This window comes from Pistacia vera, unplaced genomic scaffold (assembly GCF_008641045.1).
Source record: "Pistacia vera cultivar Batoury unplaced genomic scaffold, PisVer_v2 Contig192, whole genome shotgun sequence".
NCBI classification, from domain to species: domain Eukaryota; kingdom Viridiplantae; phylum Streptophyta; class Magnoliopsida; order Sapindales; family Anacardiaceae; genus Pistacia; species Pistacia vera.
In genome coordinates, this window is record NW_022195993.1 from 613,517 (window position 1) to 639,147 (window position 25,631).

At 29.7% G+C, this 25,631-nt stretch overlaps 1 protein-coding gene across 1 annotated transcript; it reads left to right on the top strand.

The window, feature by feature from the left end:
* Window positions 1-12,483: 12,483 nt before the first annotated feature.
* LOC116127597 (kxDL motif-containing protein 1-like) lies at window positions 12,484-14,353 on the top strand. The gene is made up of 3 exons (XM_031413237.1): window positions 12,484-12,635; window positions 12,738-12,890; window positions 14,103-14,353. Exons 1-3 carry the CDS (start codon window positions 12,520-12,522, stop codon window positions 14,203-14,205), a joined length of 372 nt encoding a protein of 123 aa, XP_031269097.1. The 5' UTR covers window positions 12,484-12,519; the 3' UTR covers window positions 14,206-14,353.
* Window positions 14,354-25,631: the final 11,278 nt, after the last annotated feature.

Consider the following 25,631-nt stretch of genomic DNA (forward strand, 5'->3'; position numbering starts at 1 on the left):
CATGGAAGGAGCAAACACATAGATATCTGATTTCATTTTCTTCGTAATCTCACCAACGAAGGAGTGGTAAAGCTAAGTCCTTGCGAAAGTCGAGCAACTTGCTGATATATTCACAAAACCACTAAAATTGGAAGCTTTTCTGAAGATGTGCAATCTGCTTGGAGTTTGTTCAAGTTCATGTGTAAACTGAGTACTTAATTTGATTCAGTTTAAGGGAGGATGTGAAGATATTTGTTTCAATAGTTTGTTTGCTTTAGTTAAATGATCCCTGTTATTGAGGAAACTAAATTAGTGTTTGAACGTTTCCTTAGAAGAATCCCATGAAATTAGGAGTTATTAGTCATGGGTTTATCTTTTTGGTTTCACCAACGTTGTAATTAAGGCATGTTTCTCCTTTATTTAAATGTAAGACAATCTCTCAAAGTAGAAACACTTGATAATCTTACACTGATAATGACCAAAAAAAACATTTTATTTCTCAAATTATTTTTTAAGTTTAAATTTGTATTTTGAAAAGTATTTAATAAATATTTAAAAATTTTATTATCATAATTTATATTACATAAATTATTAATTAATTAATCATTTAAAAAATTAAAAAATATAGTGACTGGTTGACCGTCGGTCAATGGCAATTAACCGTTGGTCAACACGTCACCTTCGATACTATCAAAATCGAAACATTCCGATTTATCGGAATCCGCTTGAAAAGTTGGATTTGACACCGATTTTGGTCACATAAAGGGCGAAAGCTTCAATCACCTCATGCCGCCAAATGAAGTGTTGAAACACAGTTATTCAATTGGATTCTGACTAATTGGACTTTTTTGATCTCGTTAGGATTGAATTTGGTGAGAAACCCTTATCGTTGACTAGTGTTGACCAACAATTGACCGGTGTCGGTGGTGCAACAACCAGTTGTATTTCATTTTTTTAATTTATAATTGAATTATGAAAATTTAAATGTTTATTTAAGTTAATTTTGTAATTTGAAGCATTATGTATGAGTATATTTGTCATTTTACAATCTAAAATCAGCTTTGAAAAAAAAAAAATCTGATTTTTAAAAGCTACTCATACTAACTTTTTTTATCCTTTTATAAAACTAATTATTTTGTAATTAATTTGTTACATAATCAGTTTCAAAAGTTGTTTATTAAACAAGTGATACTAGCCTTACAAAGAGGCATACAAAGAGACAAATTCAGCCCTTAAAAGAAGGGAGAAAGAGAGAGAGGGAGAGGCAATCATGAATTTTAAGGGCTGGATTTGTCTCTTTGTATGCCTCTTTGTAAGACTAGTATTACTCGTACTTAAAAGGATAATTTTAAGTTTATCTGATAAAGATGCTTGAATTTGCTAATTAAAATGAAGGCTAGAATCCTTTGTCACTCTCCACTAAACTATTTGTAGATACACATTGTAAAGTCTTATTGTCAAAAGTGAAATATGCTTATTAAAAGGATATATTCTTAAAAGGATAATTTTCATTCTGGTTAATTTTCTCAAATAAAAATCATATATCCAATTCTCTATATATACTTAAAAGGATAATTTTAAGTTTATCTGATAAAGATGCTTGAATTTGCGAATTAAAATGAAGGCTAGAATCCTTTGTCACTCTCCACTAAACTATTTGTAGATACCACATTGTAAAGTCTTATTGTCGACTTATGAACTTTGTGTGCGTATTTATTCTTAAGCACAATTGTGAATTCTTTTATTGGTTTGCACATGTTGTTATATCATGTGAATTAGCACACATTCTTTGTTCACTTTGATTGTGAATGAACAGATTATGTGGACACATGTCTCTGATGTGCAAACATTCTGTTTCCCAATACAGGTGGCACTTTTCTTTATTGGTTTTAATGTTTTATTTTATGCATGATATTTGCATTGCCTTGTCTCTTTACAGGTGTCACTCTTTCAAAAGAGTGATCCAAGGCTCCTTATTGAAAAGTGGCTTGTACAGTGGATGAAAGTTTTAATTCCTTTACCAAGTGAATTAAACTTAAGCAGAAAGGGTTGTTAAGTTGATTTTAAGAGTTCATTGGACATAAACATAAAACAATCAAAATGAACCAAAGTAAAACAGCAACAGATTTTTACATAGTTCGGCAAAATGCGTACATCTATAGGACCAAGTCTAGATGAAGCCAATTCACTATAATAAACATTTATAGTTCAATTACAAAGCCAAATTTAAGCATCAATTGCAAGAACACTTCCTATTTTGCAACACTTCAAACTCCACCCTTTGGTCGAACTTCGAACTACCACAACAAGCTCCACATTCACAAGACCACCTGGTTAGCCTTGAGCTCATCTCAAGGATCAACATCGAAGACGCACTTCAGCTCCAAAAGCTTGAAATGCCATCAAGCATCACCAATGGAAACCCATGTTCCAATCATGAACAAATAAACAAAGTTTATCAAAGGTATTTGTAAGTCTACCTAAAGCATATGAAACCTGATCCAAAACAAAAGAAATTTTTAGAGTAATATAAGAGGGATAATCAAGCTTAAGAAGAATTGCATTGGAGAAGACGAATATATAGAAAACTTGGGCTCCAATACAAAGGGATAGGTGGCCAAAAGGATAATGAATTTAACTTTATGAAAAAGTTTATTCGAGAATAAACTTTCTAGCACATTGTATGTCAATTTGACAAGTGTTATGGACCATGCAAATATCTCATAAGAGAATAATGACAGCTCATTATAATTTAGAAATATAATACGTGTTAACCAAAAACTCTGCCATATGCATTATGTGTAACGCCCCACTTGAGGTACGTAGTTAAATTGTGTTGTATTGGTTGAATGTTTATTGAATTGTTCTCATTTGAGCTTGCATGGTGTTATTTTTAGTTGTTGACCCTTAGTTGGATGGATGAGTTGGTTTGGTTAAGTGTTTACCCTGATTTTGGTTGAGGCTTGGTGAATGTTTGAATTTCATAATCTTCGCCGCGGCGACGTTGGCTTTGTAATTGTGGTGTCGGTTTTGTAATTCTTCACCCGGGCGATGGAAAGTTCTTCACCGCAGCGACAGTCTAGTTGAAAAGGTTAATGAAGTTTTTTAGATATTTTTCCATGGGGCAAAATGACCATTTTACCCCTAATTAGCAGGAAAAGTGGGGAGTGAATTGTAAGGAAATTTTTTGGAGAATAGTTTAAATGGGGGGTGCATTTGCAAAGAATTAAAGGGCAAAGGTGGAATTCCTAAGAAAGAGTAAGGGTAAAATGGGAAAGAGTGGAGAAAATATGAGATATTAAGGGTTTATGTAACGCCCCGCTTGAGGTACGTAGTTAATGCTTCCCTAAGGGCAAATTGACCATTCTACCCCTAATTAGTAGGAAAAGTGGTGAGTAAATTGAAAGGATTTTTCATGGAGAATATGTTAATGTGGGGGTGTGTTTATAATGAATCAAAGGATATAGATGGAGTTCCTAAGGAAGAGTAAGGGCAAAATGGGAAGGCTTGTGCATAAAGTGTGTTAAAAGGAATTAAGTCATTTCAAACCCTTCATTCTTCTTCTCCATCGCCACCCTCCTTTCTTACTTCCTCTCAATTTCTCTTTCATTTGTTCAAGGTTTTTAAGAGGGCTTTTGGAGTGATTTGGGGTAGGAAAGCAATCTAAGACATCCTAAGGTAAGGATTCTTGCTTTGGATGTGAAGTTTTGTGAAATTTGAGTGTATTTGAATATTGAGGGCCTTTGGTTGAATTGTTTAAGGGTAGAGAAAAATCAAGCAAACCAACAGAAAGGAAGTGCTAGTGAGATCTCTCCATCACAAGGTAAGTAAATCCCAACCCAAGTGAGATTTGAGAATTTTCTTGATTAGGGTTTTAATAACAATTATGGATGTATGTTATATACATGTTATATGCTATGTTATTGAGTCTTAAATGGAGATTATTATTGCTTTGTGATTGTTCATACATTTCAAGTATAAGAAGTGAGATGTGGGTTGGAAAGGTAGTTTGAGATGGAATTGAAGGAGATTGAGAAATCCTTTTTGGAAGTGTTATTCTTTGGTAGGAATTATGGCTATGTGAGGGAGTTTTCTCCCATTTTGGATGGTTAGAGAAAGACATAGAATTATTGTTATAATAGAGTTTTATTATGCACTTGAGTTATTTGATGAAATGCCTAATAGAGGTTTGAGTATGAGTAGTGAACCTTAATTCTTGCAATATTGCATGTTGACATTTCATAAGTGCATTAGTGAAGATGCACCATCCATAGACATTAATTGTGCATTGAGAAATGACTTAAGAAAGAGTAGAAAACTTTGTGTAGGCACTTGCTCTATGAGTAGAGAACTTTGTGAATGCAACTATTCTAAGGGTAGGGAGAATGAGAAGTGCTAGAGTAGAATGAATGAGAAGAGTATTAGAAATGGGTTAATGCTTTGTGATCGTCACCCGGTTAGTTATTAGAAATGGGTTGATGCTTTGTGATCATCACCCGATAGTTATTAGAAATGGGTTGATGCTTTATGATCGTCACCCGGTTAGTTATTAGAAATGGGTTGATGCTTTATGATCATCACCCGATAGTTATTAGAAATAGGTTGATGCTTTGTGATCGTCACCTGGTTAGTTATTAGAAATTTGTGATCATCACCCGATAGTTATTAGAAATAGGTTGATGCTTTGTGATCGTCACCCAGTTAGTTATTAGAAATGGGTTGATGCTTTGTGATCAGCACCCGATAGTTATTAGAAATGGTTTGATGCTTTGTGATCATCACCCGACAGTTATTAGGAACGGGTTGATGCCTTGTGATCGTCACCCAAAAGTCATGAGGAACGGGTAGGTGCTTTGTGGTCTCCACCCGATAGTTACGAAAACTGGGTAGGTGCTTCGTGATCCCCACTCAGTAGTCACTAAGAGCGGGTTGGTGCTGTGTGAACTCCACCGACAATCATGAAGTGCGAGATAGTGCTGTGTGAACGCCATCCGGCTGTACCTCCGGTAAGATGAGGCCATGACGTTTAATAGAAAGCAATAGAAAGTGTGAGGAAAGAATTAAGAGAATTACATATGGGGATAGATAGATAGAGGGTTTACTTACTGAGCATTATTTTGTGCTCACCCCATTCTTTTCCTTTGTGGATGCAGGAACTAGGTGTTGATGCAGTCGGAGGGGCGTCGGCAAGTGAGGAGCAATAGCTACACTGTTTCCCCTGTTTTTGTCTTTTTAAATGGCATTTTGTGAATAATACTCTTTGTGTATAAAGGAATTATTACATATAATAAAAAAGAAAAGTTTTGAGCCCATTTTCTATTATTATTATGCATGCATTGTACTAGTTTACAGCAATTGTTACAGTTTAGCTTTAGAAAATCTTTCATTCATTCATTCTTCTCCACCGCCTCTTCCATCCTTCATTTCTCTCAAGTTTTCATTCAATTTTCCCAGGATTTTTGGAGGGCTTTTGACTAGAAGTTGATTCAAGTTGATCCTAAGCACTTAAAGGTAAGAATCCTTACTCTAGATGTGAATTTTATTGGTGTAAGAGTAGGATCCTTACTAAGTTTGTGTTGAAGGTTTAAGAGAAAGCATCAAGCCATTAAGAGTAGAGAGCTTAAGTGGATTCTACTTGAGTATAATGTAAGTAAATCCACCTAAGTTGTGATTTGCATGATTGAATGATGTGTAGAGCTTTATATATGATTAATGCTTGGATTTTTATGTTTGAAATGAGTTGATGGATGTATGAATCAGTTTAATGTTGATTTATGGAGAAATTTTCACCATGAGAAGGGCGGATTGTGTTGATAAATTTTGGCAGAAGTATGGATAAAATTAGAAGAATTTGAGAGGAATATTTGAAGTGTGTTTTCTTTGCAGGATGTGTGATAATTTGAAGGGGTTGAACTCCAATTTTGGATGGTTAAGAAAGAAGTAGAACTATAGTGAGAGTAGGGTTTGTGTATGCACACATATTGTTTGATAAAATGCCTAAGAGAAGCATGAGTAGAAGTAGAGAACCTTACTTTATGCAACATAGCATATTTGCATTTCATGAATGCATATAAGAAAGATTCTAGGCATGAGCCATCCATATGCATATGTTTATATGTGTAATCATCAAAGAAAGAAATATGAATAATGAGGAAGAAATATTCTAAGAATAGAGATAAAGAAAAGAATAAATTCTCTTAGAATAAAGAGAAAGAAAGAATTAGCACTAGAGAATAAAATGAATAAAAAGTGCTAAAGAAGATAAAAGATAATAGGTTGTGCGATGGGGAGCCCATGAGTGTAGAAATTTCCCGCATCTAAACCGCTGTGAGAGAGCGGTCTCCAGTTTGAGAGAGCGAAATGAGAATGAGAAAAAGAATTTGTATAGCCGTGAGAATACATGCGGATGAGAGCTATACACGAGAGAGAGTACACTCACATGGTCAAGGGTTCCGAACCTATGCATCGACCAAGACCGATTGACAAAGAATAGACTAATAAAGAATAAGAATGAATAAAGAATAAGAATGAATAAGAATAAGAATGAGAAAGACAAGAAAAGAAAGAAAATGCATTGCCTTGCATTAGTGCATATGCATCTCATCCATACATGTTAGCATGATATCTCTTATGGCTGATGAGAATAGAGAGAAAGAAAGAATAGAAAGAAAGAAAAGAACAGTAGAAACAGAGAACAAGAGAGATTGAATATGAGAAAGTGACAAGAGTAAGGAAAGAATTGAAAAGTGATACACGGGGATAGCGGAGTAGAGGATTACTTACTAAGCATCTTTATGCTCACTCCGTTGTTTTCTATGTTTTTGCAGGACATAGGTGAGGACGTGGTCGGATGGACGTCAGTAAGCGGGGAGACTTGACTACACTATCCACTGTTTTGAGAGTCTTTTTGTACAAATGATACTGTACTATGTAAAGAATGTATATATTAAGTAAAGAAAAAATTTTGGGCCCAACTATTTTGATAAGTATACTTGTGTTTTCATTAATATATTATATGAATATGATCGTAGAAAGAAGTCGTTACATTATGATCGCTCTAACTCAAAGGTGCTTACCCGATAAAACAGATAAACAACATAATAGAAGGTGGTCATTTTAACACAAGGTGGTCACACTGGAAATTTAAATAAAAGGGATTGTGCTAAAGACAAGGTGAGGTGGTCATACCATGACTTAGTGTTCTACCACTAGAATCATAATTTGACAAAATAACTTACAGTGGAGATGATGTTGGGCAAGGCTTTATAAGAATATCTTCTTCCTTGCCGTTTCTTTAGACTTGATTTTCTTAATTTCCATTGTTGCTCTAAAATATTCATAGTACATTTTTTCAAGTTCTCATTGTTTGTGATTTTCGTCTTCCAATCACTTTATTGATCTTTGAGTGTAGGAACTTGGTTTCTTTTTTTATGAGCTTAAAGGGAGTTAAGCCAAGGAGTTGAAGGGAAGCTTCAACCATTGAAGCTTGAGAGAAGCTCAAGCTGTCTAGGAGGATTCTTGGAGGAGGTTGATCATGATAGAACCTTGAAGCAATCAGAGATGGAGTTTAGTGCATTGTAGAACAGGGGGTTTTACTTTGTTGTATCTAAATTCAACTCTGGATTGTCTTGTAATGGTTTATGTTATATTGGATTAGCTTCAATCTAGACGGAGTCCCATGGATGTAGGCTAAAAGTGTTTTTAGCCAAACCATGTATCTCCTTGTGTGCTTTACATTCCTTGCTCATGGGTGTTTGATTTTATTGGTGCTTTGTGATCATCTTGCTAATTAGTGTAACGCCGTGCATGATAAAGAGTTGAACAAACTCTTTCACACAAATTGAATTGAAGCTCAAATTATACTTAAAACTTATTAGCTAATTTGCAATTTATTATGTAAATTAAGCTTTTTTTTTTAATTCATACTTTAAACATAAATTTAAAAAATTACTACAAGTTACAATTTTGAATTATTCTAAAAAAAAAATGTTTACTTATATAATAAAAGTATTCTATTAAATCTCAAATGATGTGAAAATTGGTTTATCAATACGTATTCATGAGTGATATTTATTATGACAAATTAATTGAGACATCGTTAGGATACAGAGTTGTCATTTTTATTTCGTAATTGTGGTATAAATAAAAAGGAAAATAGAAAAAATTTGTAATTTTCGTATTTAAATTAATTTTTCAAATTATTATGGCATTAGTTATTTATGAAGCTTGTAACTGTTTATTGTAGTCATAGTCATTAATTTTAAACCAAAATATATGTATGAAGGACTAGAATCTTTTATCTCGTCGTGCACCTAACCATTAACAGATACTACATCAAACATTTTCAAAAATAATTCATTTAAGGTATACATTCCTTTATTTCTATCTAAATAAGTCTTTCTATCCCACCAGAGATTCTTTAAAGATAAATTTGAACTTACTTCCTCAGTCCTCACATATTCTTATTTCATTCTTTTTCATGTTATTCTGATGTAATTCAGAAGAAGTTTATAGGCAATGAAATAAGTTGTTTTACGTGTACTTCTTTATCTTTGAACGTTTTTATTGTAATTTTATTATGGTCATTTCATACTTTTGCATGTAAATTGGTGATGTAATTCAAAAGAAATTTATAGGTAATGAAATAAGTTTATGTATGTTTAATTCTCCATATTTGAACCATTTTCTTCTGGTCATTGATAATTCGCATAAATGTTTTTGTTTTTACAAGTTACACCTAACGAATGTCCACCCTTCAATTTTCTGCTATCTCGATTGCCATTCATGGAAAAACCTACTCCGGTCACCTTTTTAAAGTGCGTTTTGTTATAGCTTAAGACTTAATCAATTAATTTTTAAAACTACAGAAATAAAAGTGTTTAATAAGAGTAACACTAGCTTTACAAAGAGGCATACAAAGAGATAAATCCAGCCCTTAAAAGAAGGAAAAAAGAGAGAGAGAGGGAGGCAATCATAAATTTTAAGGGTTGGATTTGTCTCTTTGTAAGGCTGGTATTACTCTAAAGATTTATAGTATGATTACTTAATTCGCTATAACATTACATTATAGTATGATCACATAATTAATTATAACATTACATAATTAAATAATTACTTAATTGATTATAACATTATATTATAAACATTAGTAATTACTAATTTACTACATAAACATTAGTACAATACTTAATTAAATGATTAGAAATTTAATTAATTATAACATTACATTATAAATTTATAGTACGATTACTTAATTAATTGTAATATTACATTATAATTAAATGATTATTTAATTAATTATAACATTCTATTATAAACAAATTAATTATAATATTATATTAAAGATTTATAGTATAATTACTTAATTAATTATAACATTACATAATTACATAGGCTCCGTTTGGTTAATTATTGGGTAGTTTTTACTTTTTAGAATAATCTTTTGAAAAAAGTTAAATTTGGTGGGTATTATGTAAAAATTAACCTAAATATCCCCTATGTTTATTTATTTACTAAATAGCCCTAAATAAAATGTTCAAAATTAACAATCCACATCCAAAAACATGGACAGCCGGCCACCACCGCTGGAGGGTGGTCGGAGTTGCCGTATCGACGTATAATCGTCACGATATCGCCGGTTGTACGCCGATATGACCTTTTCCGGCTAGATCCACCTTGGATCTGGCCGGAAAAATTCAGATCTATGGCTAGATCTGGCCTTTGAAGGCTAGATCTGGCTGCATTTGGTTGTCAATGACAGCCAAAGATACGGTCGTCGTTGATAGTCAACGACGACCATATCTTGGTCGTTAACAACCAGATCTTTAGCCGTAGATCTAGACTTTTCCGGCCAGATCCAAAGTGGATCTGGCCAGAAAAGCCTACATCGGTGCACTACCAGCCAGATTCAGCCGGTAGTGCGTCATTACACCAGATTCAGGCCAGTTTCCGGTAGTGATGGCCGGAATCTGGTAAATTTGGGTTACTGGGGTGATTTTGTCAACTTTCAAAAAAAAATTTGGGGGTTGTTTAGTTAAATTAACAAATTTAGGAGGAATAACGGAAGTTGAATAATTTAGAAAACTATTTTTAAAATAGGTGAAATAAAGTTAACTTTTTTGGAAAAACTAGAAAAGTTTTCCCAATATGTGAACCAAACGAAGAGATGATTATTTAATTGATTATGATATTATATTATAAACATTAATTATAACATTACATTATAAACAAATGATTACTTAATTAAATGATTATAAATTTAATTAATTAAGCATTATATTATAGTTAAATAATTACTTAATTAAATTATAACATTATTACATTACATTATATTATGATTACTTAATTAATTATAATATTATATAGTTAAATGATTACTTAATTAGTTATAAATTTATAACATTACATTATAAATATTAGTAATTTACTACATTATTACGTTACTTAATTAAATGATTAAAAATTTAATTAATTATAACATTACATTATAGAGTTATAGTATGATTACTTAATCAATTATAACATTCTATTATAAACATTAGTATATTAATTAAAAATTAGAAATTTAATTAATTACAATATTAAATTATAAATTTATATTATGATTACTTAATTCATTATAACATTACATTATAGTATGATCACATAATTAGTTACAACATTATATAATTAAATGATTACTTAATTGATTATGACATTATAATATAAACATTAGTAATTTATTATATAAACATTAGCACAATACTTAATTAAATGATTAGAAATTTAATTAATTATAACATATTAACATTACATTATAAATTTATAGTACGATAACTTAATTAATTGTAACATTACATTATAAATTTATAGTACGATTACTTAATTAATTGTAACATTACATTATAAACAAATGATTACTTAATTAAATTATTACGTAATTAATTATAACATTATTACATTACATTATATTATGATCACTTAATTAATTATTGCATTACATAGTTAAATGATTACTTAATTAATTATAAATTTATAATACTACATTATAAACATTATTAATTTAGTACATTAGTCATTGGTACAATACTTAATTAAATGGTTAAAAAATCTAATTAATTGTAACATTATATTATAAATTTATATTATGATTACTTAATTAATTATAACATTACATTGTAAACATTAGTATAATATTTAATTAAATAATTAGAAATTTAATTAATTATAACATTATATTATACATGTATAGTATGTTACTTAATTAATTATAATATTACATTATAATTAAATAATTACTTAATTAATTGCAATATTATTATATTACATTATAAATATTAACAATTCATAACATTAAATTAACAATTTGCAGATGAATAATTGTTTGTCTCTTGGTTTTGATTGAGAAATTTTATGTGAATTGTGATGAATTGATTGAATTCAAGTGTTGCCTAGAGATTAGAGGATTTATGAGTTACAGGGGACACAGATAAATGAGTAATCAAAATTTGTTAGGGGTGTATTTGTAAACTTTTAAGGTATTTTTGTCATTTTTTAAACTAATAGGGGGTAATTAATTTTTTATAGGGTACCTGGGAAAGGAATTGGAACCTGCATTTTAGGTTCCGGTTCCTTGAATTTAAGAACCTGCACTGTGCGGTTCTGGTTCCGGTTCCTTTTTTTGGGAACTTGCACTATGCGGTTCCGGTTCCCCCGAAAAATATAGGGTATCCTGAGCCGCTCACCCATTTATAATATATTTATTAGGTTATAAGCAATAAAAAAAAAAAAATTTAAGTTATAATTGTTTCTTCTCTCTCTCTCTCTCTCTCTCTTTTTAATTTTTAATTTTTTAATGTAGGTAGTTGGAAAAATAAAATTGAAATTTCATGTGCACAAATGAATAACATAACTTTCTATTATTAAACTATGCAATAAAATTATTTACATTTTTAAATTTCATGTGCACAAATGAATAACATAACTTTCTATCATTATACTATGCAATAAAATTATTTACATTTTTTAGTTGTAGCGGATTACTTATCTTTAAATATATATCTTTTTAATTTTATTTGAACTTTTAAATTGAACATAAAAATTGTGTTTTAGGTTTAATGGTTGGAGTAAATAACATAAGTGAAGCTAATGAAATATTATTTTAAACTAAAAAAATAAATGATTTTTATAAACAATAATATTATACTTACAAATAAATCTTACAATGATCCCTATATAAAATAAGATGGCAAAAAATGAATGAAAGAGTGGAACAAAAAGTCAAAATCATTATATTTACTTTTCCATTCATTTTTTATCATATCACTTTATATAGAGATCTTTGTAAGATTTTTTTATAAGTATATCATTACTCTTCTATAAAATTTTTGGGGTGCCATCAAAAATAAATAAATTTTAAAATTTCCAAGTGAAATATTTTAAGAGGCCGCATTTCTTTAGTTTGAATATGGGCCTTAATAAAGCCTAATAACGGTCCAATAAAAAGTCCACTGAAAGTCGCACCACCAGCTTATTCAATTCATCGGCTCTAGTAGAGTAACAATGGAGGAAAGGGAGAAGCAATCGACAAAAGAAGCTTCGGAAGAGGTCTCTCAAGAGTTCAAAACTCTAATCAAAGCGGAAGATTTGAATTCCCTCAAGCAATTGCAGTATCTCATGTAAACATCTCCTCTCCCTTTCCAAGGATTGTTCAATTTGAACAAAAACCTAATATAGATGTTTAGGCTTGTAATTCAATTTTTATTCATGTTAAATTGTAGATTGGGAAGGTTACAGGACAGCAACGCGGTTCTTTCTCATTTTAATGAGTATTCAGAGCACTGCTTTGATGAGGTTTCTGGTGATTTTTCAAGAAATGCTCGTCTCTTGAAGTCTATGAAAGGAGATCTTGATTACATATTTCAGAAGCTAAGGTACTACCAATCCATGTTTTAACTTTTGAATTTTAGTAATTTGACTCAGTTCTTGTAATTAGTTGTTTGCAATAGGATTTAATTTTCAACTAAAAGCATTAGGTAATTTGAAATGTGCAGTAAGATAATAGTTTCGACTTCGGATTTGATGCTATATATATATATATATATATATTGCATGCTGGTAGCAGTTGAATGAGAAGTAGCCAGTTCCAAACTATTAATTGCTCTGTCATGGCTGTTTTTTTTTTGCAAGTGAAGAAGTAGTAACATATCATTTTCATTCCAGAGAAATTTTTGCTCTGTGCTGCTGTCTTCTGAAAAATGAGCTTGGAGACTTGCACATGTAGCCATAGGCATTTTTGGGAAATGGTAAATAGACGGAAAAGAACTTGTATTGATGACATCAAGTTAGGTATTCCCGAAAAACAGGGGTGAGCTGATTTTAGGTCAATTAGCTTGTAAATTTTAGAAAACTAAATAGCTGTAGTTAGCTTTATTTTAAGGTGTGAGACAGGTCTATGCAGTAGTGGATCCAGAAATTCTTGTCAGGTGGGCCAAAATAAAATGTAATAGTATATAATATTCATATTCTATGTTTTTAGTTGAAATTGACATAAAAAGAAAAAAAATTACATATAAATATATTATTTTTTTTAAATTTGAGGATGGGCCATGGCCCACCCTCAATATACTCTAGATCCGCCCCTGGGTCTATGGATTAAATGCTATGTCAAGAACACATATGTATGCAAAAATTTGTAGACTTTTGGGGTATTGACATGCTATTATTCATCTGTTACATAATTTTTCTATCTTATTTCATTTTAACTAAGGCTCTGTTAAATTTCATTGAGGTACTTTCGACTGAGTGTCTTATCTGGCCTTTTGATTTCGTACTTCCTTTTAACTTGTTTGGTCTCTGTAAAGGCTTGATGATAGCTTATTGTCAAACATAAATATGTTTTAGCTATCCCAGCGTCTCCCCTACGCCCAAATGAACTTAAATGTTTTGTATGGTATTTGCTTCAATCAAGAACTTAGCTGTTCATTATGAAGTTAAAATTGTTTACATTTCTTATGGAATCTTTCTATTTGTATTTTCATTTTAGATAAATTGTATTTTCTGATAAGGATCTCTCAGTAGTTCAGGCGTTGATGCAGATTAATGCTTACATCTTATTTATGTTTCATTTCTTGTTCAACACTCAGGGGCATGAAGGCGAAAATCTTGGCTACTTATCCAGATGCATTTCCCGACGAATCAACGAGAGAAGCACTTGATCAAAGACCAGACCTTGAATTGCCTCAATAACTCCTCTACTTCTTGTCTCCAACATGTAACAATCTTATGTCTTAGAACAGAAACTTTGGAGGAAAATAGCATGTTAGGCTTCTTCTTCTTCTTCTTCTTCTTCTTTAATTGCTCAAATGCATTTTGATTTATTTTTTTCATGAGTCCATACTGCGAGGACTTGTACCTAAACTACATAGAAGATGTCTTTACTGAACTTTGATTGCATGTGATTAAAAATAATAGAAATGAAAAAAAAAAAAAAAGAAAAGAAGATGGAACTAGCTCTAATTGTTCTAGTCTAACAAAGTCTGTCTAGTTAAATATTTTGTGAAAGTATCTTACTTAAGGAGAAAGTTATTAAATGTAAATTAACAAGGAAGCTGTTTGATTTAAATTAACAAAAAAAGAGTGATTAACAGGAGTCATTTTCAAACTATTCTCTGCTCGTACTTGTAATCTTGAGTTCAGAAATCATCTGCTCAATAAAAATCGGCAGTTGAGTTGATTAGTTTATCTGGGTTCAGTTTTTTAGACTCACAGCACAATAGTCATATTCTAAACTTCAAGTCCTAACCCATACTTGCAAGGTAACTACTTAACAAAACCCTCTTCTGCATAACGCAGAATTGAGATGGAAGAAAGATGGCAACTGATATGGCAAAAACCTGAAACAAAGTCTCATGTAAATGGATCAGTATTCCTTTTATCATTATACACTGAAGGCTGCAGCAAACATCATATATTTGCTGTGAGTACGTGTTTCAACAATCATACATGTCTTAGCAGTGTTATTCATCCACAATTCTTCGCTTTTCAGTAACCATTTATGCACCACGGTGAACAGATCACGAGCTGTTTTGCCTTTTGAAATTTTCCTTTCTCTAATTGAAGACAAAAAGGAAGAATAATAAAATTTTACATTAAACCACAATTGTTCTCGAATCACGATGCATTTCCAGAGCTGCACCAGTATATCTGATCTTTATCTTCAAAAGTCACTAACAATTCCTTAACGGAGTCCATTTCATGTATTAAACTGAATATATTGGCGTGATGACGCAAAAAGGCAATGTGCAATAGGCTTTCTTTATTTTCATAATTTAGTTCACTACTTTATAAGATACCCCATTCAAGAATTCCGAATTCAGCTGCATCCAACAACAAGAGTGAAGGTCTTCTGATTAGATGTGTAACCTCCAAGTCATCTCGTTTTAAGATTTCTTCCCAAATAAGTTTGACAAGCTGAAGGTCTTGAGTTGGATTTGTGCTTGCAAATGCAGGAGGGTTTTACAGTTTGTCTTGCTATTGTTGCAGTATGAAGAAGAGTTTCAAATTTCCTTGTAAGATTAGCACAGAGAATTGATCGAGGATTCTGTTCTAACAGGTTTTAAACACTTGTTCAATCTCCTTCTAATGCATGCAGCCTTATAAGGAGATACGAAACCAAATTCCTTTATTCTAAAAAATATTTTCAATCGTCTCAATATTCTTAAAGGATAACTAAAGTTTATGCCACAAAGTTGTTTTTATTCTTATTAATTCTTAAATAGTATGATTCATTTAATCTATTTATGAGCCTTTCATTGTCACTACAAGAATTTAGGCTTCTCACAACAAAATAATTTGTCACTATAAATATCAAAATTGTAACAATTTCTCTAATATGAGGAATTATATTGGTAACCAGGTTGGTCATATTAAGCTCGTACTCTTAAGTGTATGGTGACGAAATAGCGTTTGGTCACCATAACCTAATGATTTATTGTGACAATAATAATTTGTCATTTTAAACTAATTTATTGTAATAAATTATTTGTAACAATAGAAAACAATTTTTATCACTGTAAGTAATATTTTGTCACAATTAATTTACATTTAAAGACCAAATGATAAGCTTTATGATGAAAAAATCATATATTATGACAAAATTGATTTTGTCAAAATTGTGAATGATGACTAAATTATTTGGTCATAATTTTAATAGAAACAGAAATTTATTTGTCATTAGCTTTATTGTGACAACATTTATTTCATCATATGTTTGTTTATATGACAATATTTTTTGTCAAAATTTGTATAGTGACAGAAATAATTTTGTAAAAAATTTAATAGCATAACAAATAATTTTTGATACAAATATTTTTACATGACAGATTTTTTATTGTCAAAATAATATAAGCTTGACAAATATTTTTTGGCATCTCAATAATGATAAAAATATTCATGTCTGTGCTTCTAAAATGTGACGAATCTTTTTCGTGAAAAGAATATTCAAGTGAAAAAAAAAAAAATTATGGGGAAATTAAAATCGTGATAAATTATATTTATCAAATTTTGTTAATACCGACAGAAATATTTTTGTCAAAAAATGAAAAGTGTAGTGACAAAAATTTAAGTCATTAAATTTTGAGACCTTATATAATTTTTTTGTTAATATTAAAAGTGACAAAAATATCTTGTCAACAATTTAAAAGAGTAACAAAAGTTATTTTATATTAAGAGTGACAAAAGTATCTGACAATTTTATATATACATTTCACATTTAATAAATAAAATTATAAATAATTACCCCATCTTTTTTTCCACATGAAACGTGCAGCTATTACATTATCAAAACTATGAATCCATATATCACTTTTAACTTAAGATAAATTATATCAAGGAAAATTTATTAAAATATATAAATCAACAACATTATAATTTTAATAATTTAACACATAAAGCTAAAGATAGTCTACTACAACTATTTATTGATATAAATAAAAGCATTCATGTGTTGATGCCCCTTCTTGATAATTTTTTCATTCTAACAAAAAAAAAAAAAAAAAAAAAGGTCAAAGGGATATATATAGAGAGAGAAGGAGAAAAAATAACAACAACCTCTATATAATATTACATTAATGACTAAAAGCTTTTAATTAAAACATAATTTTCTTTATTACGTTTATTATATTAAAAAGTACATGAAGAAAAAAACTAAAAAAATTATTAAGACTTATTAATTAAGTAATGATTTTACTAAGTAATGATTTTACCTTCGGAGGAAATAGAACCATCTTGTCCACTCCTTTGTTGGCTTATCAATTCATCAACCTTTGACGCGAGGTTTTCATGAGATTCTTGTAAAGCATTGATTATCGCCTGTTGATTTTGTATTTGCTCATATTGATCTTGTATTTGCTCCTTCAATTGACCATTTCGTTGTTCGAATTCGATTTTTTCAACATGTAAAAGAGCCTCTAATTTTGAACTTCTATTTTGGTTTACCCCCAAAACTTTCTCTAAAATTTCACGTCCAGTCATATCAATATCCTCCTCTATCGCTTGTGAGTGAATTACTTTCATTTGCTCCTATTAAACAAAAAAAAAAAAAAAAGAAGATAATAATAATCATTTATAACTACTCTATAATTATTGAAGACGGCCTAAAAATAATCTATTAAAAAAAAAATAGTCAAGTCTGAAATTACTTACATAATTTTCTTGGCTTGTGGGTGGATCCATGTGTCATCATTCTTTCGATGTGTTTCATAGTAAACCTTCATTTCAATAGGTTCCTCATCCCTTTCTTCTACATATTTTCCAAATTTTCATCCACGGATCTCTCTATATTTTCCTATATTTAAAATTGACATTTAAATTATAATTATTGAAATTGAATATAAAATTAAATATGATAATAAATATATTATATAGATATATACTTAAATATCTCCAATTAGAGAGAAACGACATTGCTAATCAGAGAATAAAATCCAGAGAGATTGAAGATGAAGTGAGAAAAGACGATTAAAAAAAAAAAAAAAAGAAGCAATATTTGCATTAAGAGAAATGATAAAAGTGGAGAAAAGAGGGACTTACAAAGAAGTTTCACTAAGAACGATGAAACAAGATTTGGGGGCGTTCCTAGTAAAAGCAAAAAAGAATAGTTGGTTCTCAAATTTATAAATTCTATAAAGACAAGAGCGAGAGAGAGAAAGAGAAAATGAAAAAGGTGAGTTGAGAGTTTTGACGAGACAATGGTAAAATAAAATAAAAAAACAAAAGAAGATGAAGGGTCAATAAAGAGGTAATTAGGAAATATATTTAAAGTATGAAATATGTTTAAAAATAAAATTCAATTTTTAATTGTATATATATAATTGACTTAAGAAAGATATTTAAAATAGAAAGGATACTTAAGTATTGTTTAGAATTTTAATTGTATATTTACAATTGAATTAAAATAGAAAAGATGTTTAAAATAGGAAAACTATTTAAAAATAGTTTAAAGCTTTAACTTTTATATATTCAGGAGAGAATTAAAAAACAAAATTGCCGCCTCCTTATAAATTGCCTCCAAAATTTTTACTTTCTAATTCTACTCAAATCGTGTTTGTCTTCTTCTTCTTTATACCCTTTTTATTTCTATTTTCATGACACCCCTGCTTTTTTCTTAATACTACGATAATGCTATCTTTGTCCAAAACAAATTCATTTATTACACTGAAAAGAGATGACTATTGATATTTTTTATATAAAGTTTCCATTGTTCACCTATAACAACTATTACCATGTATACACTTTAATTTAATTTTTTTTTTTAATAAAAACGAGGTAAGACCTTTTGCACATACAAAAATATACTTGAAATATTCATTTTTCTTGTTATAATTTTTGGAAATAATTTAAATCTTTATGATATTACGTTTTATAACTTATACTAAAATTATTATCTCAAGTAATAACTATAATGTCTTCTGATGTAACATCAACTTATTTAAAAAAAAAAAAAAAGAGTAGAAAATATAATATTATACCTTCTATTTTAATATATTGCCTTGATCGTATATATTAAAAATATATATTGAAATTAATGACAATTTTTTTGGTAACACTAATGGGAACTGTGTTTATTTGTTATAGTAAATTAAATACTTTGATGTAATCAAAAATCTTTATAAAAAGTATAATATATGTTAAAATTAATGACAATTTTTTTGATAACATTAATTGATATATACATTTAGGAGGTGAGTGGGGGACCACCGCTTAATCCCTGAATGAGTCGTTGTATACAAACAATCCGTCAAGGCTAAGAAAGTAGGGGTGTTCGGTTCAGGGTATCCTACATTTTTTGAAGGAACCGGAACCGAAACTAGAACCGACGGTTCCTTGAAATTTGGAATCGAAACCGACGGTTCCAGTTCCTAGGTACCCAGAATCGGAACCTGTAACAACGGTTCTGGTTTCAGTTCTGGGTACCTTATAAAATTTACTTACCCCCAAAATTTTTTAAAATGGCAAAAAAAAACCCTTAAAAATTTACAAATACCCCCCTACTTAGCACTTGTTAACAACAATAAAATTACAAATTATAAATTCAAAATGACAAAGTCCATTACTTTGTAAAGGTAGATTCTTAAAAGTCAAACCAACTTACTGTAAATGTTATGAAATATAAAATATAAATGTATTCACATTATTTTTTCTACAAAGGTTTTTATTAACCTCTTACTCTTTAATTTTATTTTATATTAGTCTCGCTTCCTGGTTCCGGTTCTAGTTCATAACTATAGGAATCAGAATTAGAATCGGAACCGCACAGTAATGGTTCCAAAAATTTGGAACCGGGACCTACTCGTTGATAGTCGATTCTGGGTAGGAATCGGAACCAAACCCTAGGTACCCGCTGGTTCTGGTTCCAATCGGTTCTTTTGAACACTCCTAAAGAAAAGTATACACCATATCTAACACAAATTATATTATTCGGCTCTTCATAATTTTTATAGATTTTTACATGGTCCCCTCAAAGTAAAAGAAAATATAATTCTCTTGATTAAAATATAAAATGTTCATTGACTTAATCAAACACATGATTAAATTATTTGAATAAGTAAATATGAATTAAAAAAATTAGATGAGCTTGTTATTCATTTTTTAATAATAACTACTTAGTGTTGGGCTAAGAACAAAATTCAATGCATATATAGCAAATAAAATAATTTTATTTTGTTACGATTGTATATTCTCTTTTCACGTTTGCATTATAGATTTTTTTTCCACTTAGTTTATATGTGCTTATTGTATTGGATTGATTTAACAACACAAACTTTTCAATTAAACTTTTTTCAGGTTTTTATATTTGTTTAATTACTCAATTACTTATGCTTATAAAAAAAATAAAATTGTATGCCTTTAACATATAAAATATAAATTATTATTTGTCATAACTATAAATATTATAATTGATTTTTTTTTTGTTATAATTTCAAGCTAATATATATTCATTATTTACATGTATTAGAAGTTTAAATCAATTATTCAATTGAAGTCCTAATTGCAATAAATTAGAAATAGCACATTAAATAAAGTAGAGTATTAACTAAACCACATATCAAACACTCATCTTAAGGGTAGTTTGAATTACATAATTTACCTCAATATTCTAATTTCATATGATCATATACTATATATATTTTAGTACATGACAACCTAAAAGAATGAAAGTGTTCTAAAGAGGACGAGACAACCGTCTGCATGGTCAAATACTAGTTGTAAAGCTTTTTCTGATATTAATTAATTTAGTCAAGTTTTATTAGTCTAGAGTTATTATTATAAGTTGGAGTAGTATTAGGATTAAGTATTGCTAGGTATGGTTAGGAATATTACTCATTATATTATAACATTACAATCATTTTAGGATTATGAATTGAGATAAGATGTAAGTCTATATAAGAAGCCTAAACCATGGATTATCATTATATTTTTATTGGCTTATGATATATTCTAATATGTTAAAGTGGGTTTTTTCTTTCTTTTTCCAAATTAAGATTAAATAACATGCAAAGATCATTGGTGGAGCTGCTAAATATTAATGAAACGGATTAAAAAAAAAAAAAAAAAAGACCAAAGGTTTAAAAACCATTTTTTTAAAAAAATGAGGACCGCAAGAGTTAGAACTAGTTTTCTCTCAAGTCTTCCCCTTAACCACCCAAGCAAACCTGCTCATTTGATCCATTTCCTTATTAATTATATATATTTAGTTTGTTTATATCTATCTAGAAAGACAAACTCAGCTAAAGTGTGAGAGAACCGACTGCGTTTTAGAGTTTGTTTGTCCCCTCTCCCTGCTTATTTGCCTTCTTGCCTTTCGTCTCCCACCTTGCTCCCAATTCATTTTTTCTGCACAATGATGAATCTTTATTTTTCTTCTTTCAGATTTGGTTTTCCCAATTCAAATTTACAAAGAAAAGAAGAGACCAAAGGCAGCTCACTTCACCCAATTCAATTTTTCCCTTTTTCTTCCAATTCAATTTTTCCTTTTTTCTTTGTAACGCCGAAGAAGAAAATTAGGAGAATCAAAGGAGAGATCATAAGGACATTGCCTTTTCCCCTTTTTCACCCAATTCAATTTTTCCCCTTTTTCCCGTTTTCGCCCAAACTCTAACCCGAACATTAGCTACAAAAAATTTAGGACAATCAAAGGAGAGTTCATAACGAAATCAAGAAAAGAAGCAAAGAAGTAAAAGAAGAGCAAGAAGCAAGAAGGTGACCTTGAAGAAAACCAAAAAAGCAGCTCCAGATCTTGAATTTCGGGTTCTTTGGGCTAGAAACCAGTAAGTTCTTTATCTTATTATTCTTGCTGATCTAGGTTGTTTGATTTTTAATTTATGCGATCCTGGATTATAATACAATTTATGATCATCGTATCTTATTTATTTTTTATTGAGATTATTTGAATTGATTTTGATGCCGTCTGCAAGCTACACTTTGTCATTAGCTGAAAAGAAAGAATTTTCTGAATGGTTAAAATCAATTAAATTACCAGATGGGTATGCGTCAAATCTATCGCAATGTGTAAATGTTAATGAGTGTAAAATATCAGGTATGAAAAGCCATGATTATCATGTATTTCTACAAAGGCTACTTGCACCTACTACGCATGGTTATTTAAAGAAGGATCTATATAATGTATTGTCTGAGTTAAGTTGTTTTTTTAAGGACTTATGTTCAAAGACATTAGACACAGCCATGTTAAATAAGTTGCAGACTGATATAGTATTAATATTGTGTAAGCTTGAAATGATATACCGTCCCTCATTTTTTGTGATTATGATGCATTTGCCTATACGTGAAGTTGAATTAGGTGGACCAGTTCATTATCATTGGATGTGCTTCATTGAAAGTTAATTTAAAAAATTCTATTTTAACTTATTTATTTCTTATATGTATGTATATAACATATTCATTCTTCTTAATGATATTATGATTTTGAATAGGTTTTTGTGTACTTTAAAAGATTTTGTGCGCAAGAAAGCTCATCCAGAGGGTTCTATCGCTGAGGCATATATTACTAAAGAATGCATTAATTTTTGTTCAATGTACTTACGTGGAGTTGAAGCTAAAGACAATAGTTTAGAAAGAAATTATGATGGGCCTTAAATGGATATAGAAAATGGTTTTTCAATTTTTTCACAAAGGGCAAGAACTTTGGGCGCTCCCTTGTATGAAGTGTTGTCTTCATCTGATTTCAATAAAATTCAATGGTATATACTTCATAACTGTCAAGAGATAGAAGTCTATTTAAAGTAAGTAATTTTAATATGTAATATGTTTTCACTAGCTCATTTATATAAATATTCTTATTCATTTAATATAGCTAATTTGTTGTTACACATACAGTTTACATAAGGAAGAAATTCAAAAGCAAAGTTTGATTAATGTGCAACAAAGACATGAAGCTGAATTTCCATCTTGGTTCAAGCAACATGTAAGTATATTATTTGTTTTCTTAACTATTAATTTTTAATACCTAATAAATATTCATATTGCTTTATTTTTTTTTTTTTTTTAGGTGACACAATTGAATGCAAATGGCTTAATTGGATCACAAGATTGGTTATATATACTAGGGTTAGGCCCTCATATTCATGTTGCACAGTATAGTGGCATTATAGTTAATGGAATTAGATATCACACCTTGAGTGTGATAAGATCGTCGCCCTCAAAAATAGTGGAGTTGCGGTCAAGGATAACATAATCGGAAGAAATTGATTTTTATGGTGTATTGATAGATACTTGAGCTTGAATTTTGCTATGGACATCGTGTTTTCTTGTTTAAATGTGATTGGTGGAATGTAGGTATAAACAAAATGGAATGAAGGCATATGGCCAATTAGTAAGTGTTAATACAAGCCGAAAATGGTACATAATGATCCTTTTGTGCTGGCTACTCAAGCAGATCAAGTTTTTTTTTTATATTAGTGATACAAAGAATGGAAGCAGTTGGAAAATTGTTCAAAAGTATGTCCTATGAATATATACAATGTTCCAGAATGAAACGAGGAGGAAGTTTTGGTTTTTAATGATGAGCCATATCAACAGTATGAGGTAAATGATGTTAATGAGATTGAACAAATTGATGAAGAAAATTTAGAATCATTATTCCAAGAAGATGTACTCCCACAAGAAATGTGTTAGCATTGTCCTTCCAAAGAAGAAATCAGTTCAAGAAAAATAAAACTGATAAATCTATATGGTTCCAATAATAGAGTTTCTAGATAAGGATGATTCCAGTGAAAAAGATTCTAGTGATGGAGAAGATTCTATTGATGAGAGATGAACTATTCTTGACTATTGCGTGATACTAATACGAACAAGATGATGATGGTGAGAGCGAAAAAGATGATAAGAGATGTGGATAAGGATGATGGTGAGTTTTAATATTGATTTGATTGTATGGTACTTCCTTATCATTTGGTGGGGTAAACTGATTGTATAATTTGTATTTTATTTCAATTTGTTGTAATGATATTTTGCAATTGATTGAAGAACCCTCTTGTCTTTAATTTCGGAATATACTATGGATGAATTGATTTATTTTTGTAATTTCATCTTGACGTGAATGTGTAATACAGACATTAATATTTAACATGTGATCCAAATATTAAGTCTATAATATTAAAGTCGAAAATGTAAATATTTGTATTCCGTTTGAATTTGATTTGTATTCTTTTATCATGAAAGCCGAAAATGGTACATAATATTTGCAATGATGTAAATTTGTTGTCTACGATTTTATAAACAATTTTTTTTTTTTTCATCGCTATTTGTTGGTAATTTGTTTTAGAATAGATTTATTTGATCTAGCTAGATATAAGCAAACCCGACCTCCCCCTGATCACCCTCGACCCTGACCAAATTTCTTGGCCCATGACCTTGTACCCGATCCTATTTTTAATGAGTTTTTTTTTTTAGTGACCTATTATATGACATATATGTTATTTCTAAAAACTTGAGAGGAATGACAAATAGTTGTACGCATATTAATTATGTTTTTTTAGCAAATTTTTGTTACAAAATATCAATTTAATTGACTCAAATATTTGTCATTAATACCTTGATTTAACTATTATATATATATATATATAATTATATATATATAATATATTATATATATTATAATATTAAATATATATAATTAATATAATATATATATATATATATTTTTATATATATTAGAATATTTTGTAATGATAAATAATTCTTTTGTGACAAATTAGTTTGTAATTATAGCATGTATCACTAAATATAGTGACTAAAGTTTTTGATGACTAATATGGCTTGCCACGATAAATAATTTATCTCGGTGCTTAAATTTTGACTCAACCATTTTGTCATTAATACCTCTATTTCAGCATATATTATGACAATTTATTTTTATAACAATAAAAAAATTCCTTTGTGATAAAATAATTTGTAGTTATAGCATGTATAACTAAATATAGTGACTAAAATGTTTTATGACAAAATATGTTTGTGACAATGAACAATTTACCTAGGTGCCAAAATTTGGCGCAAAAAATTTGTGACGAAATATTATGATAAAATTGTTTTTCTTCAATATATTTCTTATGGATTTCTTTATTGTGATAAAATATTATGATAATATTTTTTTTAGTCATTATATATTCTCTTTGTCATACTTATTGTGATGTTTTTTTATTTTTTCATAATATCTATATTACTTGTGATGAAATAGCTTTTATAAAATTAATTTTGTCACAAAGTTCATAAGCCGACAATAAGACTTTACTATGTGGTATCTACAAATAGTTTAGTGGAGAGTGACAAAGGATTCTAGCCTTCATTTTAATTAGCAAATTCAAGCATCTTTATCAGATAAACTTAAAATTATCCTTTTCAGAATATATCCTTTTAATAAGCATGTTTCACTTTCGACATGTGGTATCCAATTATCCAAAGATTCCTTATCTACGGATTAATTATCCTTTTAAGAATATATCCTTTTAATAAGCTTCTCCTGTTTGCTTTCTTATCTTCTTTTTCTATTTTCAGTTCTCCTTGTTGGTTGGTAAATTCATGCAAGCTATGTTGTCGCCACATGTCTCCCAAGGTGCCCAGTCATAAAGGCATGTGTCGACCCAATGGAAGGTCTTTTC